At 38.5% G+C, this 17,897-nt stretch overlaps 1 protein-coding gene across 3 annotated transcripts in view; it reads right to left on the bottom strand.

Moving 5' to 3' along the window:
• Positions 1–17,897, bottom strand: part of USP6NL (USP6 N-terminal like) — a 176,790-nt gene that overhangs the window by 145,726 nt on the left and 13,167 nt on the right. For all 3 annotated transcript variants that reach the window (XM_053572719.1, XM_053572718.1, XM_053572720.1), the window contains exon 2: positions 14,862–14,948. In XM_053572719.1, coding sequence (XP_053428694.1) covers positions 14,862–14,865 — 4 coding nt within the window. In that variant the 5' untranslated portion in view covers positions 14,866–14,948. The remainder of the gene's footprint in view (positions 1–14,861; positions 14,949–17,897) is intronic.

Raw genomic sequence — 17,897 nt, 5'->3', positions numbered from 1 at the left:
GGCCCCTGACCCCCATCAATGGTATGCAACGGTTTAAAGGCAGTAAAATCCTGTTCATTCATACAAGATTTCGTATGTACCTCGTATATAAGCAGTACCATGCCAATTGCTGTGTTACAGGGGTGATCAACATTCTTCCATTCTACCAACAGAAAATAGCATTAAACACATAATTACAAAATTAATTACTGAATTAAAACTGAGATGACTATTATAAGTACAGCATGACAAGAGAGTTGTGCCCTTAAAGTAGTAAAAAAGTATGAATTAAAGTCTGTATATAGTGTCCTATAACTGAACAAATTCTAATTTCCAAATTATTACATTTTGAATTTCTAAAGGAAGCCTCCTTTTGTGTAGAACTGATCTTTCTTTCGACTTTCTGAGCCATATGCAAATGAACACACAAATACAGAAGGAAAGAAACCTTCCGGTCACAACAAGGAAATTTAAATATGACTTCATTTTCAAAGTCAAGAACTCCAAAAACAAGGCCTTCAGGCTTAGACACTCCAGATTCCAACAAAGCTATCAAACAATATTGGTTTGTGAAAATTTATTACCATAAAAAAATACTAAAAAGCATTTAAGATCTGCGTTTATAGCCCTGGAATAAATCCTAATTCAATACAACGTCACATTGAAGATCAACTATTCATATGTACACCGTATCACATTAAGTACATCAGGCAAGGGAGACAGCCGCCAACAGTGTCCTTGACAGAACAGTACATTCGGCAAAACTCGCCTTTGGTTATTTATTATTCTCTACTTATCCTCCCTTTCTGAAACCTTTTTCTACCTCTGCCTTTTCTTTATCTTTCCTCTAACCATCAAAACATGATCCATGTCATAAAAAAATACATAACATTCCAATAAATATTTAAAAGCTACACTGCTTCGCAATAAATTTTTTGAGGTACAAAACAGCATCTAATGTTAAAATCTGTGGTATCTCAATAATCATTTTGGAAGACTATTTTAGAGGGATATGGTATAAGGGAAAATGTAAACAGTGGGCACATGAAAAAAGTTATTTATCGGGCGGCGCCTGTGGCTCAGTCCGTAAGGCGCCGGCCCCATATACCGAGGGCGGCGGGTTCAAACCCGGCCCCAGCCAAACTGCAACCAAAAAATAGCCGGGTGTTGTGGCGGGCGCCTGTAGTCCCGGCTGCTCGGGAGGCCGAGGCAAGAGAATCGCTTAAGCCCAGGAGTTGGAGGTTGCTGTGAGCTGTGTGAGGCCACGGCACTCTACCCAGGGCCATAAAGTGAGACTCTGTCTCTACAAAAAAAAAAAAAAGTTATTTATCTAACAAGGAGATGCTACCAACACCAGGATGACTACTAACAAAAAATATATGTATATGTAGTAAGTGTTAGGGAGGAGGAGGAGACGAAGGAAACTGTGCAGTGTAAACTGGTGTAGCCACTGTGGAAGAATCTATGGCCTCTCCCCAAAAAATTAAAAACAGAACTACTACTGATCCAGCTATTCCACTTCTAGGTGTGGAACCAAAACTTTGAAAGTAGGCTTCCACGGCAGTGCCTGTGGCTCAAAGGAGTAGGACACCGGCCCCATATACCGGAGGTGGTGGGTTCAAACTCAGCCCCAGCCAAAAACTGCAAAAAAAAAAAAGGAAGTAGAATTCCACAGGCTGGCATGGGGGCTCTAGCCCATAATCCTAGCACTCTGGGAGGCCGAGGCAGGCAGACTGCCTGAGTTCACAGGTTCAAGACCAACCTGAGCCAGAGCGAGACCCCATCTCTAAAAATAGTCAAGCGTTGTGGCAGGCACCTGTTGTCCCAGCTACTTGGGAGGCTGAGGCAAGAGGATCACTTGAGTCCAAGAGTTTGAGGTTGCTGTGAGCTGTGACTCCACGGCAATCTACTGAGGGCGACAAAGTGAGACTGTTAAAAAACAAAACAAACAACCAAAAAAGAAAGTAGGGTTCCAATGACATATTTGTACATACACATTCATAGCTGCATAATTCATGATAACCAAAAGGTGGAAGCAACCCAGCGGCATCAATAGACAAATAGATAAATGAAGTGTGGTCTGAGGAACGGATAAAGAAAGAACATTAGTCAGCTTCAAAAAGAAAGGAGATTCTGACACATGCTACGATCCTGTGGACCTTGAAGATGTTGTGCTAAGTTAAAGATGCCGGTTACAAAAAGACAAATACTGTGTGATTCCACAGCTGTGAGGCACCTACAACATCCAAAGGCTGTGAGGAAATGGAGTTGGCCTTTGATGGCCACAGTCTCTCAGTTTTGCATGATCAAAAGCTTTGACTGGCTGCACAAAACGTAACCGCCCTTACTGAATGATATACTTAAAACAGTTAAGATAGTAAATGACACATATGAATATTTTATCACAATTTTTTAAAAAAGTTATCCTGTCTAGAAATCAAATAATGCAACTGAAAGCTACTTCATAATGCCATTTGAAGCCCACTAGGCTAGTCATATCCTAGAGATATCCTGGTATACAATTACCGATTAGCTGTACATGGGTGCAATCTTTCCAAGAAAGGCAAAAGACATACACAAAAACATTTCAATACTTTAATTCCAATTTAATGAAAAAAGGGCAAATTAATCAGTGATAGTCATTCTGTAATCATTTTTTTAAAAACCAAACCAATTTAGGGTGGCACCTGTGGCTCAACAGAGTAGGGCGCAGGCCCCATATGCTGGAAGTGGCAGGTTCAAACCCAGCCCTGGCCAAAAACTGCAAAAAAGAAAAAAAAAAAAAAAAAAACCAAACCAATTTAAATGACAAAAACATAGGGAAATGAACAAATAAATGATGATGCATCATTACATGTAAAGAATATGATAACTAAGAATTCTAATTATGAAAACAACTGCAGAAATTACCTGTTTTAAACACAATTCAACATTAGAAATCCAAATATAAGGGCAATGCCTGTGGCTCAAAGGAGCAGGGCGCCGGCCCCATATGCCAGAGGTAGTGGGTTCAAACCCAGCCCTGGCCAAAAAAAAAAGAAAGAAAGAAATCCAAATATAAAATTGCATATACACCATGAGTGTGTTTACACAAAAACACACTCTCTGAACATTAGAAGGTGATATACAAAAAAAAGCAAAATGGCTTCTTGAACATACTGGGATTACCAGTGATTTCTTTTCCTCATTTTCAAATTGCATTTATTTTAATGTTGTGGTTATACTTTAAGAAAACAATAGTAGGCCAGGTGCAGTGGCTCACACCTGTAAGCGTAACACTCTGGGAGGCCAAGGCTAGTGGATTGCTTGAGCTCAGGAATTCAAGACCAGCCTAAGCAAGAGTGAGACACATCGCTACTAAACTCAGAAAAACTAGCCAGGCAATTGTGGCAGCACTTGTAGTTCCAGCTACTTAGGAGGCTGAGACAACAGAATCACTTGAGCCCAAGAGTTTGAGGTTGCTGTGAGCTATGACACCATAGCACTCTACCCAGAGCACAGAATGAGACTCTGTCTCAAAAAAATGAATGAAATAAAACAATAGCAAAAAGGGGCAGGGAAGACGAAAATAGATATGTTTAAATGAAATTAAAGTATAAAATGGAGGCAAGAGTGGAGTGTTTAAACCAAACTTATAAACTTAATCTCCTCCAGTATCGCTTCCACCAACAGTAAATTTGCCCTGAATTCTTTTCTCATTAGGTCGCCCTGGGTAGAGTGCCATAGCGTCATAGCTCACAGCAACCTCAAACTCTTGGACTTAAGGGATTCTCTTCCCTCAGCCTCCCAAGTAGCTGGGACTACAGGCGCCCACCACAATGCCTGGCTATTTGTTTTGTTGTTACAGTCGTCATTGTTGTTTAGCAGGCCCAGGCCAGGTTGGAACCCGCCAGCCCTGGTGTATGTACCACTGAGGTATGGGTTTAGAGATTTATGGGTCATATTAGACTTTAAATTTTAAAGACTTTCTATTTCAAGTCTATTCATAATAGACTTTAACCACTGCCCTGAATTCTGAAGGTCTCTCAGAGCCAGGTCTTCACAGACATGACTCCCTCTGTCTTCTTTGTCACCTCTCAGGTGGAGGAAGATTTCCTGAAATCTTCCTGAAGATTTCCTGAAGATTTCCTGAAAGCCAAAAGCCAGTTGGCCTTATTCCACCCCAAAGGCCAACACAGCAGCAGTGCACATGCAGGGCTCGTTAAGTGCTTGTTTATACTGAAGTCACAGCATAAATATTACTCAGAATTATAATGTTCTCCTGTAAAGTTTATTATAAAATCAAAGATTCAAACACCATGACCCTTGAAATAGTTTAAGAAATTAATTTATACTATCATGTCTCAAAGTTGTCTAACTTTGAATTTCCTACTTTTTACAATATTCTAAGTTAATTTCCCAGCTTTCACTATACCTCGCTATTATTAAACTTTCAACAGTCATAACTATAGATGGTGTCCTGACATTCCATATTAAAGTCTAATATGACCCATAAATCTCTAAAACCTAATGAGAATCGGTCCTGATGTGTTCATTTATTCTATTTTTGGCTAAAGAAAATTTATCAGGACAAAGACAAAGAGGCCCCAGGTTGAGAGAACGGCTAATCTTCAGTGAAGAAATCTCAATTTATATATGAACAGCTGCAGCTGTTTTACTGCTAGAAAACAATTAAAACTCCTGCTACACCTTATATCTTCATAGTATTTGTTTAGCAACATCTTGAGATTCTGTCAACATAATTCAAAATAGGAATTCTGTTTACAGGAATCTCTTTGATAAAAGGCAAATGTCTCTTTTCAAGGTCATCTCACACTCTAGAAAATATTTCATGGCTATTTTTCTCTAGCCTTGTAATAAATGTAGAACAGAAAATAGTGCTGAACAACAAATCCTGTACTTATGCAAAAGATTTGAATTCTGTTTCAATTAAAAAAGAAATGAGAAATTTTTCTATTAAAGAGCTAAACAAGAAGGAAATCTAGAGATCACCACGCTGTCTTCCTTTCTCACCAAGGCCGTCTACCTGACAGAATGCCCCCAAACCAGTCACACCTGTTAGGTCGGAGCCCATCTGAACCCTCAGACATCCTGCAGCTGAGGGACAGTCTATAAAAGAACCGGTTTGTGGTCTTCAACAGCGTTGATGTCATGAAAAGATAAAGAAAATCTGAGGAATTATTTCAGATCAGAACAGACTAAAGAGACTTTACTAGATGCAGTGTGTACCTAACACTCAGCTGGATCTGTACTGAGGGATTAAATGCTATACAAGGACAGCAAAGGGGACACTGCCAAGGTTAGAAGAAAGATCATCTACTAGATAAGCCTGACCATTTTTACAGTGGTTACACAAGAGCACGGCCTTGTTTTTCAGAACTACATACTGAAGTATAAATGAGTACAGGAACAGGGTATACGCAGCCTACTCCCAAATGGTTCAAAAATAAGTAAGTGATACATGTTTTTTAAAAATAAATTTTCAGAAATAAAATTTAAAAATTAAGAAGTGAGGGGTGGCACCTGTGGCTCAAAGAAGTAGGGCACCGGCCCCATATGCCACAGGTGGCGGGTTCAAACCCAGCCCTGGCCAAAACTGCAAAAAAAAAAAAAAAAAAAAAGAAGAATGAAAAATTAAGAAGTTATCCTATTGAAAAAAACAAAGTCGGACTTCTTAGCAAGGAGACAGATGTCAAAATTTCACCTGTTGAGCAGAGACACACACTAATGAAAGAAAAAAAATTACAAAGGAAATCTCTGTGGACCTCAACATTATTTCCCACCAGAATGCAGCTCCACACTGAGCTGGAAAAGCACATCTTTCAGTTAGGATAGAATCTCTAGTGCCCACCAATTTTCACACCACATTTTAGGAGAAAGGAGTAATAACTACAGTTTTATAGTAATACAAAACAAACATTTTAAAGTAGCTTTTGTTTATTTAAGTGCAGAGATACTTCTCAGGAATCATTTGGGAACAAACTCCCTCTTAACAAAATCAGTTTGGGTACCTAGAGGTAGGGGTGAAGTTTTTCTCATGTTCAATGAAAAGTTCCCCTCTTCCGTATAGCTGCCAGGGTACTTCTACCACCAGAAATATTTTTTATAATAAAGCACGTCAAATATATCATAGTGGTCATAAGATAGCAGTCTGAACATAGCTTGGAAACTTGTTGAAGTTGTTGCTCTAAGTTCATTCAACAAGTTTGTTGAATTTGTTGCTACAGCAACAACTTGAAGAAGGTTTGAAAATAAAATTTGAACTCTTTTGTTCCATAATTGTTTCAAGGAAACATGTTCACAATGCTCTTCTAACACTGGTAATACCTAATTCCTCTTCTCCTAAACCAGAACACCTCACAAGTCACCTACATCTGTGTACCACAGAAAGACAGTAACGTAAAATTATTACCTAAGAAAAATACACAAGACCAACTATTGTATTTACATAAAAACTTAATACATGTATACATGTTTGCTTTTACAAATCTTTCTTTTTCTTTTTTTTTTTTTTTGCAGTTTTTGGCCAGGGTTGGGTTTGAACCCGCTACCTCTGGCTTATGGGGCCGGCGCCCTACTCCTTTGAGCCACAGGTGCTGACCTACAAATCTCTTTCGAGTTATAATTAAGCAAACATATTCTCTCTTACTAGCAGCTATGAGAACATAACAAGATTAACCAGTGAAAGGGATTAGGGTGCTTTACCACTCTGGTCAAAACCTACACTAATAGATACTATAAATTCCATTTCTATGCCCTTCTTCTAAAATCTGAAACAGGCAATTGTATTTTTAAAAAGCCATTGTGATTGCAAATGCCTCACAGTTTAATATAAACATTAATGAATATCCATCAGTTTCTGACTATAATCTTTTTACATTTTGTTTAAACTTTAACGTTTAACACCTGAATGCTACAAATAAGTGTGTCCCAGGGAAATCAAACTGGTGCCATTCCAGGACACCTAGGCAAAGTCAAGAGAAGTCAGTTTCTGAGTTCAAGAGGAAAAGACAGCACTCAACTACTAACCGTCTACACGACGGCCCCTCTCTGTCCACATGAGTAGGAGACAACCCACACAAGCAGCTCTCCTTTTCACTTGACCTCCTAACTTCTGGCCATAATCATGACACAAACATATACTACATTTCTGGGTTTTTTGTTTAAAAAACAAAACAAAAAACTAATACATAGCTCACTGCCTAAAGTAAGAGTGGGAGACTGGGGTAAGGGGAGGAACTGAGAAGATGTTTCCACTCTGTTCCTGACCTTTCTGATCCACAGCTCTAAAAAGAATTACTCTTCACAGTTACCTCCAAAAAAGAAAAAAAGAAGATAATACCAAAACGCCATTTTAGATCAATTTTCAGGAGGAAAGACAGAGGCATAGAAATTTTTAATACCAATTCTGCACTATGGGAAAGGAAGAGACACCTGTATGTGACATTCGCCATGTACATCAACAGGCTCAAATTCCCTCAGTAGAAGATGTCTATTTGTGCTTGATGACAATGTACAGCTACCCAGACAGTATTAAAAAAATTAGATGTTAATTATGTATAAATGTATTCATTACAGACCATATGTCAGATAATTGTCCCAACCTAGGGCCTGCCCCTAACGTCTCTCCGGCCAGGCAGTAACTCCTTATTGGCTATTCTACCCTCCCATCACCATTCCAAGACTTCCCCTAACCGAACCTATATAACTCTCTCTCTGTCTCTGTCTCCGTCTCTCCCCCCACTTCCTCTCTCTCTTTTCTCCCCTCTCTCTCTTCCCTCAGTCCTCCTTGGTGTTGTCTTGCAACATCCCCCCCCACAAATAAAGACCTTTCGTACAAGCCTTGGTGGTCTATGAGATCTCTGCCAGTCGAGTGCTCCCACTTTCGCCATATAACAAATATCACTTAATAAGCTGGGCTTTCCCATCTGTCTTTTGATAAATGAGAAATAACATTTTCTTATAGAAAATATTCATACTTTTATATAGAAACATAGTTGTACAAAAGTTAATATAAAAGAGATACAGAATTTTTTCCCAACTAGAGCATGAGTTCTAACAACAGACTCAAGAAAAGACTGTAAAAATCAAACTTTTTTCTAAAATTAATGAATGAGATAATAAAATGAATAAATGAGAATATTAATTTAAAGTATGTTCTTCTCTGAACTCTGGTTGACTGGAGAACAAGCAAAATCAACCAAAGAACATGTGTCCGCATTTGGAACAATGGTACTTCTGAAATTCCAACTCAAAACAACACAAGTAGGCATTGAACCCTGAAAACTGTGTTTTCTGAATTTAGCATACCTTGTAACTAAGAGGGCATGCCTTTTTTATCCAATAGATGTGCTCCTATAAGGCAAAACTGGAAATGAAAATCTTCTGATTTAATTGTAAATTTCAGAATTAAAAGGTGGCTTCCAGGTGATCTACTCCAGTCCCCAACATTTACAAATGAGTAAAGGGGATGGGAGAGGATGTGGAGGAGTAGGGGGTTGCTCAGAGAGGTTAAAGAAGTCCAGCCATTTGTTAATGGTACCATGGCTAGTTAGCAACAAAGCCAGCGTACCCACCCAGCCTCTGGGCATCGGGGACTTAGAAGAGGACTGCCCCTGGGAACCCCACTGCTCTCAGAATGGGACTTTAAAGAATTCCCGTCAGGGGCGGCGCCTGTGGCTCCAGGAGTAGGGCACCGGTCCCATATGCCAGAGGTGGTGGGTTCAAACCCACCCCCAGCCAAAATCCAAAAAAAAAAAATTCCCGTCAAGGAGTAGGGCACCGGCCCCATATACCAGACGTGGCAGGTTCAAACCCACCCCAGCGAAAAACTGGAAAAAAAAAAAAAAAAGAATGCATTATCTTCGAACTATTCTAAAAAAGCCATTTGGAGCACATTGGTTTGTGCTGTACTAAAAACTTTTAATTGAAGTTGATTTACATACAAAATTTATCTGTATTATGCAATATATTGTATATCTAAAAGAAAACTTTTAATGACAAGACTACAAAATCTAGATAAACAAGGAAGCTTTTGAAGAATAATAATAGTAGATATATTATTTGAAATTTAAGGATTTAGTTACTTGATATAATTAAGACGCTTTCTAAGCCTATACTACTATACCACTACTATAGTGTATTACATTTATGCAAAAAATGTAAATGACTTTTAATAAAAGAAAATCAGATTTTCACAGAAAATGTTTTGGTTAGTCGCAAATCAATTTCTTTTACTGAAAGAGGTGGGAGGGAAGAGAAAGATAGAACCAAATGGACAAAATATAAATAACTAGTAAATCTGGGCAAAAGGTATGAGAATTTGGGGTCCTACTTTTACAACTTTCCTTGTTGTAAGTTTGAAAAAAAAATATCAAATGGGGCAGTGCCTATGGCTCAGTGGGTAGGGTGCCGGCCCCATATACAGAGGGGGGCGGGTTCAAACCCAACCCTGGCCAAACTGCAACAAAAACATAGTCAGGCATTGTGGCAGGCCCCTGTAAACACAGCTACTCAGGAGGCTGAGGCAAGAGAATCGCCGAAGCCCAGGAGTTGGAGGTTGCTGTGAGCTGTGATGCTATAGCACTCTACTGAGGGCAAAAAAGTGAGACTCTGTCTCCTAAAAAAAAGAAAAAAAAAATGTAAACCATCCCCCCACAAAAAATTTAAAAGATTTTAAAACACTGAGTATACTCAAGAAATACTATATTAAATTCATATTTAATTTCCCATAGTGTCAAACTAAGAATTACTCATTTTTCTCCACAAGTAGTTAAAAAAAATAAATTAGCTAACAGACCAATATACTCCATTTTAAACAGCATTAATACAATGAAGTACAGTAAATTAAGAAACGCATCGCACACATCTTCTGAGAGGCGAGCTTTGCTGGTATCCTGTGCCACCTTCCTCTGCAGTGAGGGCTGCACAGCTCTGCAAGTCACACTGGGCGTTTCTCACTCAGTAGGGACTGCTGAACACTCCACCCAGCCCTGCCCACTAAAAACCAGCAGGTCCCTCCAGTAACTGCCAAACACTTGAGTCTCGGCATATTTCCAAATTCCTCTCCCCACATTAGGAATCACTGACTATATATTCATTTTGAGTACACTTGACATTTAAAACTTTATATTTCAGAATTTATATTTATCAAACATTAATAAGTCTGAATATAACAAATGGATAGTTGTTATACACATACTTTTAAAGGGGGATTTCTTTCAACATGCCATTAAATGACTAACAAGTAAAATATGACTCAACTTTAATTGTCTTTTCTTTAACTTCTGCCCAATTTCTGAAGTACACAGCTATTCCATAAAACAGGATGCATATCTAGATAGGCTAATGTCTTCAAGACAAGTTTCAGCTAATACTTAAGGAAAGTCTTCTGTTACTTGCAGCAAAATTTTCCTATTTAGTAAGATTCATAAGAATCCTTATACTACCACTGAGGGATTTTGTAATCTACTCAATTATTTCTAACATTATCTGCTCTAACAAATGTTAAAAAAAGTTATTCTTCCCTTCACCATGAGCTCTTAGGACACTACTGCTTGAAGATCTTTATTCCATTCTGTTCTATTGGAAAACCACGAAGATGCCTGGTCACAAATGTTTCACTGTCACTACTTTTCCTCGGGTGAATGATAAATGTTTCATATCCTGAAGTGACCTTAAAAAAGTCATTCCTTCATTTAGGCCAAAGGGCAGAATCCAACACTCCAACACAACAGATTCTCCTGGACTGCCCAGTCAGGAGAAGAGAACTGAAACCCAGAAAGACTCTTAGGAAACATGTCATCTAATTACCCTGTTTCCCTGAAAATAAGACAGCATCTTATTTTAAGGTGTGCTCCCAAAGATGCACTAGGTCTTATTTTCAGGGGACGTTTTATCTGTCCTGTAAGTAGGTCTTATTTTCGAAGAATGTCTTATTTTCGGGAAAACAGGGTAGTTACAGAGCAAAATGTCCCTCAAGAAAGTGAAGTAAAACACAAGAAATTAAAATACAGCAAATAGGCTTTTTTTTTTAACTTAAGGATTTGGAAGAGAAACCTATTTTGATGCTTTTTGGCTTTTTTCTTTAACATAGTCCACCAAAACATTTTAGCATGACAATGTCTTTTACCCAAACTGCTCTTGTTATAATCTGTTAAAAACCTAAAAGATCCCTTTCAAATTACAGCAAGGGTTTGAGTATGACAACTTTACTTCACCTTTGGCACTGTCTGTGGAAACAAAATAGGCAAAACTCATCAATGTTAAACACTGCAAAATAAACGAATATAGAAAAACAAGAACAGTTTAAGCACTAAAACTCAAAAGGCTTTTGAGGACTGTAACTAAGGTAACAATCCATAATGAAACACATATCGTAATGAAATGCGTCATATAATGCATTTGCCATAAAATAAATACTCGGCCTCAGAATTTGACAGAATGGATATCAGCCAGAATAAAAGCTGAAAACATCATAAAGCATGCAACAAATTCTAGGCCAACTACTGTGTCAGGAGTGCGGAGGTGTGAGGAGAAACTGACCCCTCAGCTTCCAGGGCAGTCGGGCCTGAGGTAGAGCAGCCATCCACCCCTGTGCTGTGCAACTAGACCATCGCTCGTGCTTCATGACATGAAAGTGGTCGAGAAATACTGCAGATAAATCCACCTAGACATAAAAGTATCCGATCTTTCCTGTAATCTCTAGAGAAGTATTGAAAACAAATAAAAAACATTACTTAATATATCATTCTCACCCAAATCTAAGTTTGGAAATCCTATATAGACTTTAATGACATATATTCCTATTTTTTAACTTGTACCATAATTGCTTTTTTCAAAAACAGGAATTCTTACTCAGTTCCCACTTTGGGGGAGACTTATAACACTCTAGAAACTGTAGCAGAAGGTAAACTGCTGTAAGACTCCCTAACCTCTCATTATAGTGGCTATTCAACAACAGTTTCTTTTGGTAGAGAAAACTGTCAAATTGGCAAGAAAAAGAAACATAACTCAGTCTGATGCAAAGGAGGCTTGAAAAGAATGGAAAACTAAGAACAAAGCTAGAAAAAGCAAATGCTGCTTGTATAACCAATTGTTTAAATTGATCACTAACAAAAATATGTATTTGTCAGAGTTAATTTTTCCAAAATAAAATCTTAAGTTGCTTCCCGCATTGAAATTCTTTAATAGTTCCATAAGCCCTACAGGATCAAATGTAAGTGCTCTGGAGCCTGATTTTACTGCTCCAGCTTTATAATCTCCCTTCCCATCGCCTCCTCTTCCTCTGCAACGTCCAGGAGTCATACCTTCTTGCCATCCTCACCGTCCCCAAATACCAAGTTACGCCAACCTGCATGCTTTAACCTGGGATACGCTCTATACAAACACGCACTATTCTCTTGGGAACAGCTCAAATTTCACTAATAATAATGCCCAGAATAACCGCCACATACTAAGGACATGACTTAGGAACACCCAAAGCTGTGCCGTATTTATTCAGCAACTATTCAGTGCCAGGGCCACTGTTTGACACTAGGAATAAAATAGTCTTTGCCCTCAAGGAGCACACAGAGTTGAGAAAGGTACAAATAAACAGATGATTTGAATACAGCTTGAGGGGCCTAGAAGGAGGCAGGCAGAGCTCCATGGAGAAGCAGCATGGGGCTCACCTCACAAGTGAAGGGCGGGGTGGGGGACACACAGCAGCTCAAGGAACTAGGACACTAAGTAGAAGCCGATTTTTAAAAAAGAATCTTAAATGTGAAGTAAGGAGCTTGGACTTTATTCTAACACCAGTGGTTAAACCCCCAAGAGAATTACTCATTCTTTGCAGCTCCTCTTCTCACAACAAACACACAGAAATAACAGATAAAACGTAAAAACAAGTTACTTAAATGGCACATCTATGCCCCAAGCATGTTAAACAACACTGTGGATAGGAAATCTAACAGGAACACAAAGTGTGAACCAAACTGAAGCTACAACGTCTGCTGGACTCCTGGCCTTAGAGCAGGAAAAAACTGCAGGAAATTTCATCCTATTGGTAACTGCAAATAAAAGTGTTCCCTGTGAAGTGGGTCAGTAGCCAGGCTCTCCGCCTCAACCAGAGCCTACACGGCTCCCTTCCTTGATTACAATACAAGACTAAAAAGGTTTCTGCTAACTGTGCTGAGGACACAGCTTAGAGGATGTTGCTGACCTAATGCCAGCTGACTCAGTGACTGAGTCTGTGATGTCCCCAATGTCACCATGGGGCCAGGCTTCTGATCCACTAACACAGACCCGATTCTGATCTGGGAACTCCAAAGCCAGGCGGAGACAACTACAAATCTGCTAGACCAGCAGGGGAAAAGATTACAGAAAGAGATAGAAAGGGAGACACAGGACCAAGGGGAAAAAAAAACTTTTATCAAAACATGCCCGCAAAATTACAGAACATGATGAAACCACCAGCAACATCAACAATCACAACATAAATTCACTGCAAACAAAATTAGAAAATTATCAAATGATCTGGAAAAGATTTTCAAATAAGCATATAAAAGATCCACAAAGAAATAAAAGAATAACATAACAAAAGAACAAAATAATCATTTTAAACAGAAATATAAAAAGAATTAGTGGATATAAAAACAACCAATTAAAAATCTTGCATATAAAATATAACCATTATAACATAAAAATATAAAATGTTACATGGTTCAGACACTATTAGTTGCCTATCAAGCCTGCGCCCCCTGCCTTCATCCTCACAGTATTCTGACCTTTTTAGGGACAGCCATATATAAGACACTGTGTCTAATACTGAGATCAAAACCAAAGACACGGGGGGACTTGTCTTTAAAAACTCACATCTGTAACAGCAATGCTAACAGAACCCTAAAATTACAAAGTAGAAGAAAACTTAGTTAATTGTCCAGAAATTAATTGTAAGCATTTTGTAAGTTAAAGTACTTGCCATTTCTTTTTTAACTTTCATGAACTTGTTGCCATCTTCACTAGAGTTAGCACTTTACACTGGATAAACATTCTTACTAAATTTCATATGAATGGAGCTAAAATAACAAAAGCTGTTCCTTTCCTAATCTGCATTTAAATTCATCTGGCAACTATCCTTGTTTATTCCAAGTATATCACTGAAAAAGTATACCCTGAAAAGTATAAAATCAAAGACCATTTATTACAATATGATTCTCAGTAGAAAGCACTCAAAAGTTTCAAAATAATAACAGCTTTGTTTTCACTTATCAGTTGTCTAGTTACTTGAATTGATGGTAAGAAAGCTGGCCTATTTCATACAAAGGTAAATATAATCAATATGAATAACATGTTTAACAAAAAATTAAACTCTCTAACATTATCTTCCAATAAGGAAATGCTCACTCCATCCATAATCAGAATATCTGTACTTCAAAGCTTCACAGGATCCCAGTTAAGGCAATTAATCAATTTCTTCTTCACCCTCTAAAACAGCAGTTCTCAACCTGTGCATTGCGACCCACAGGAACTGTAGTAAAGGGCTGCAGCATTAGGAAGGTTGAGAACCACTGTCTAAAAGGAAGCAGTTAACAAAATACTAAAATCGAGTTCTCTTGTTCATAAGCAGACGTGGATAGGAAGAGAAAATACTACATTACACAGGGTGCCCATAAAGTGCATGGGCAAAAATTGCACGCACACACATCACGGACACCCTGTTCTGTCCCCTCACAACTGACAGGAAAAATTATATCAAATGAGGTTAAGTACAGGAGAATCTTTGTCCCATCAAAGACACTGACACAGACGTTAGACTTCTTTTCCTTGAATACAATACTAATCCATGTTACCCGATGATTTAATTTCACACAATAAAATATGAAACAAAGAAGCACACTTACTCATGACTGGAAATGTCTCTGTATGTCGTCCAACTCAGATAGGAAGCCAAAATCTGCTGTCCAAGTTTTCTCAGAGGAATACATGTCCTAGTCAAGAAACAGAGAGAGAGAAATAGCACTTTCTAAAGGTCAATATTTAAAATACGGTTTTGGTTTTTTTTTTACACAACAGGGACCTTACCTAACAAATGCAAACATTGTAACCTGATCATTTGTAGCCCCATATTAATATGAGATTATTTAAAAATAAGGTTTTCTAAAAGGTAAACTTTTTTTTCTTTTTTTGAGACAGAGCCTCAAGCTGTCATCCTGGGTAGAGCGCCATGACATCACAGCTCACAGCAACCTCCAATTCCTGGGCTTAAGCGACCCTCCTGCCTCCACCTCCCAAGTAGCTGAGATTACAGGCACCTGCCACAACACCTGGCTATTTTTGGGTTGTAGCCATCATTGTTGTTTGGTGGCCTGGGCTGGATTCGAACCCGCCAGCTCAGGTGTATGTGGCTGATGCCTTAGCTGCTTGAGCCACAGGCACGGAGCCAAAGGTAAACTATTATTATTTCATATATTTTCTTTTTTTTTTTTTTTTTTAAACCGAGTCTCTCTCTGTCGCCCTCAGTAGAGTACTCTGGCATCATAGCTCACAGCAACCTCAAACTCCTGGGCTCAAGAGATCCTCTTGTCTCAGCTTCCCAAGTAGCTGGGACTACAGGTGTCTACCAAACGACTGGCTTTTTTAGAGATGGGGACTCACTCTTGCTCAGGCTGGTCCTGAACTCCTGAGCTCAGGCGATCCACCTGCCTCAGCCTCCCAGAGTGCTAGGATTACAGGTGTGAGCCACCACGCCCCGCCCAGTTCTATATTTTCTATTCCAGAAGAACCCTTGTCATCAGCTATTAAATATAATATATTACCAGTCTTTAGAATATCATCACTTAAAAAAAAAAAAAGAATATCATGACTTTAATTAACATTCTCCTTTTTTCTGAAATAAATTATTTTAAAAATAAACAATATATGAAAATTAATTACCACACGGAAACTTACTAACAGGTATCCTTTGCTTTCATTACTAAAAACGTATTCCTCCCCCATCCGCAGCTAAGTAAATCATAGAAAGAACTCTGTCTAGAGTAAGTACAGCACATACCCATGCTTGCTATATCTAGTTTGATTGTATATAAATGATTTATGTAAGCCATCAAATAAAGCCATCCTCAAAGTTAATGTGATAAGCTTTCTCTAATAATGAACAATTTTCCTCATTATATAATATAGGTTCACTATTTAAAAAAGAAAAATAGGAATAGCAGCAAAGTAGAAAAAAAATTCTCACAGCACAATATCCCTACATGTACCCAATCATTTGGGATATGTTTCCTTTCAGGACATTTCTTTCCCTAATCTGTATTTGAATAGCAATACTTATATACTTAATATTACACACAAAATACTGTACTTGTCACGTAAGAGACTAGCACAAAGCATCACCATGTGTTAGTATTATACAAACTCAACCCTTTGCTAAGATTTTCTTTATAAATCCTCTAATTAGTATTAGGCATAAATACTAATACTATATTTAAACATAACCAGGGATACGCAAATGCCTGACTAAATCTAATACATAAAATCCCAGAAATAATATTCAATACAAAATGTACATTTGTGCTATCTCATACATAGATAGCTTCCTTTCTATCCTGGTAAGCTACTTCTGAAAGCAGTGGTTCTCAACCTTCCTAATGCCACGACCCTTTAATACAGTTCTTCATGTTGTGGTGACCCCCAACCATAAAATTATTTTCATTGCTACTTTATAACTGTGATTTAGCTACTGTTACGAATCGTAATGTAAATATTTGATACGCAGGATGTATTTAGGCGACCCCTGTGAAAGGGTCGTTCGACCCCCAAAGGGGATGCGACTGACAAGTTGAGAACCACTGTCTTAAAGTGTTTATTTTCTAAATCAACTTAGAAAATAGTATATTACTAAGGACCTTTTCTTTAGAAAGTCAGGGTAATAATTTTTGAAGAAATAATGCTTGCCACATCTACGTACGTCAGTCGTGTTGCGTAATACGTGAGAAGTAGACAGTCACAAAATTAGAGAGATTCTATCAGCACTTACACCCACAGCATGGCTCACGCACTGCAATCAGCAATGACACACAGTCACAGTGCTGCCTCTAATCACCTGACCCCCAGCCCAAGTGTTCTTCTTTATCTGTGCATAATAAATGATTTCCATTTCCAGATAACCCAATTATCCCAAAGGAAATAAGTTGTATGAAAAATCTAAAACAACAGATAACACCCATGTTGTTACAGTTTCAGATAAAAGTTTCTCACAATAAATACACTTTTTTTGGTCACCCTTGGTAGAGTGCGGTGGCATCACAGCCCACAGCAACCTCCAGCTCTTGGGCTTAGGTGATTCTCTTGCCTTAGCCCCCCGAGTAGGTGGGACTACAGGCGCCCGCCTCAACACCCAGCTATTTTTTTGTTGCAGTTTAGCTGGGACCAGGTTCAAACCCGCCACCCTCTGTATATGGGGCTGGCGCCCTACTCACTGAGCCACAGGTGCTGCCCTAAACACACTTTCTTGATGGTGCATGACTGAGTCCATTAGATTTGTTTTCCCTGCTAGGAAACTGTGCGGTAGAACAGGCTAACCTGGAGCATGCTGAATGCTGACAAAAAAAAGGGAGTCCCATGTTTCACACACACAATGCAGGTCAAAGGTCCACAGGAATCCACTTAAATTTATACCTGCAGAGTCTAGTCTCTTTCGCCAGGGACTTTTCTCCTTGTTCATGTTTACATCTCAATTTTTATCTTAAATTTACAATTTCTAAATGGTAGCAACAAAGCACCTTGTACAATACTATGAAGTAGCCCACTCCTGCCTATCATCAGAAAGAGCTGAATAAATGCTTATTGAAGGATTAAGTTAAGACATCAAGAATTTTCTTAGCACTAAAAATACTAACTTCAAAACACCAACATAGCAAACCCTATAAAGGAAACCC

Source organism: Nycticebus coucang, chromosome 20 (genome assembly GCF_027406575.1).
Source record: "Nycticebus coucang isolate mNycCou1 chromosome 20, mNycCou1.pri, whole genome shotgun sequence".
In the NCBI taxonomy this organism is placed as follows: Eukaryota; Metazoa; Chordata; class Mammalia; order Primates; family Lorisidae; genus Nycticebus; species Nycticebus coucang.
The sequence above is the reverse complement of the archived record's forward strand: the minus strand, read 5'-3'. Positions and strand labels throughout refer to the sequence as shown.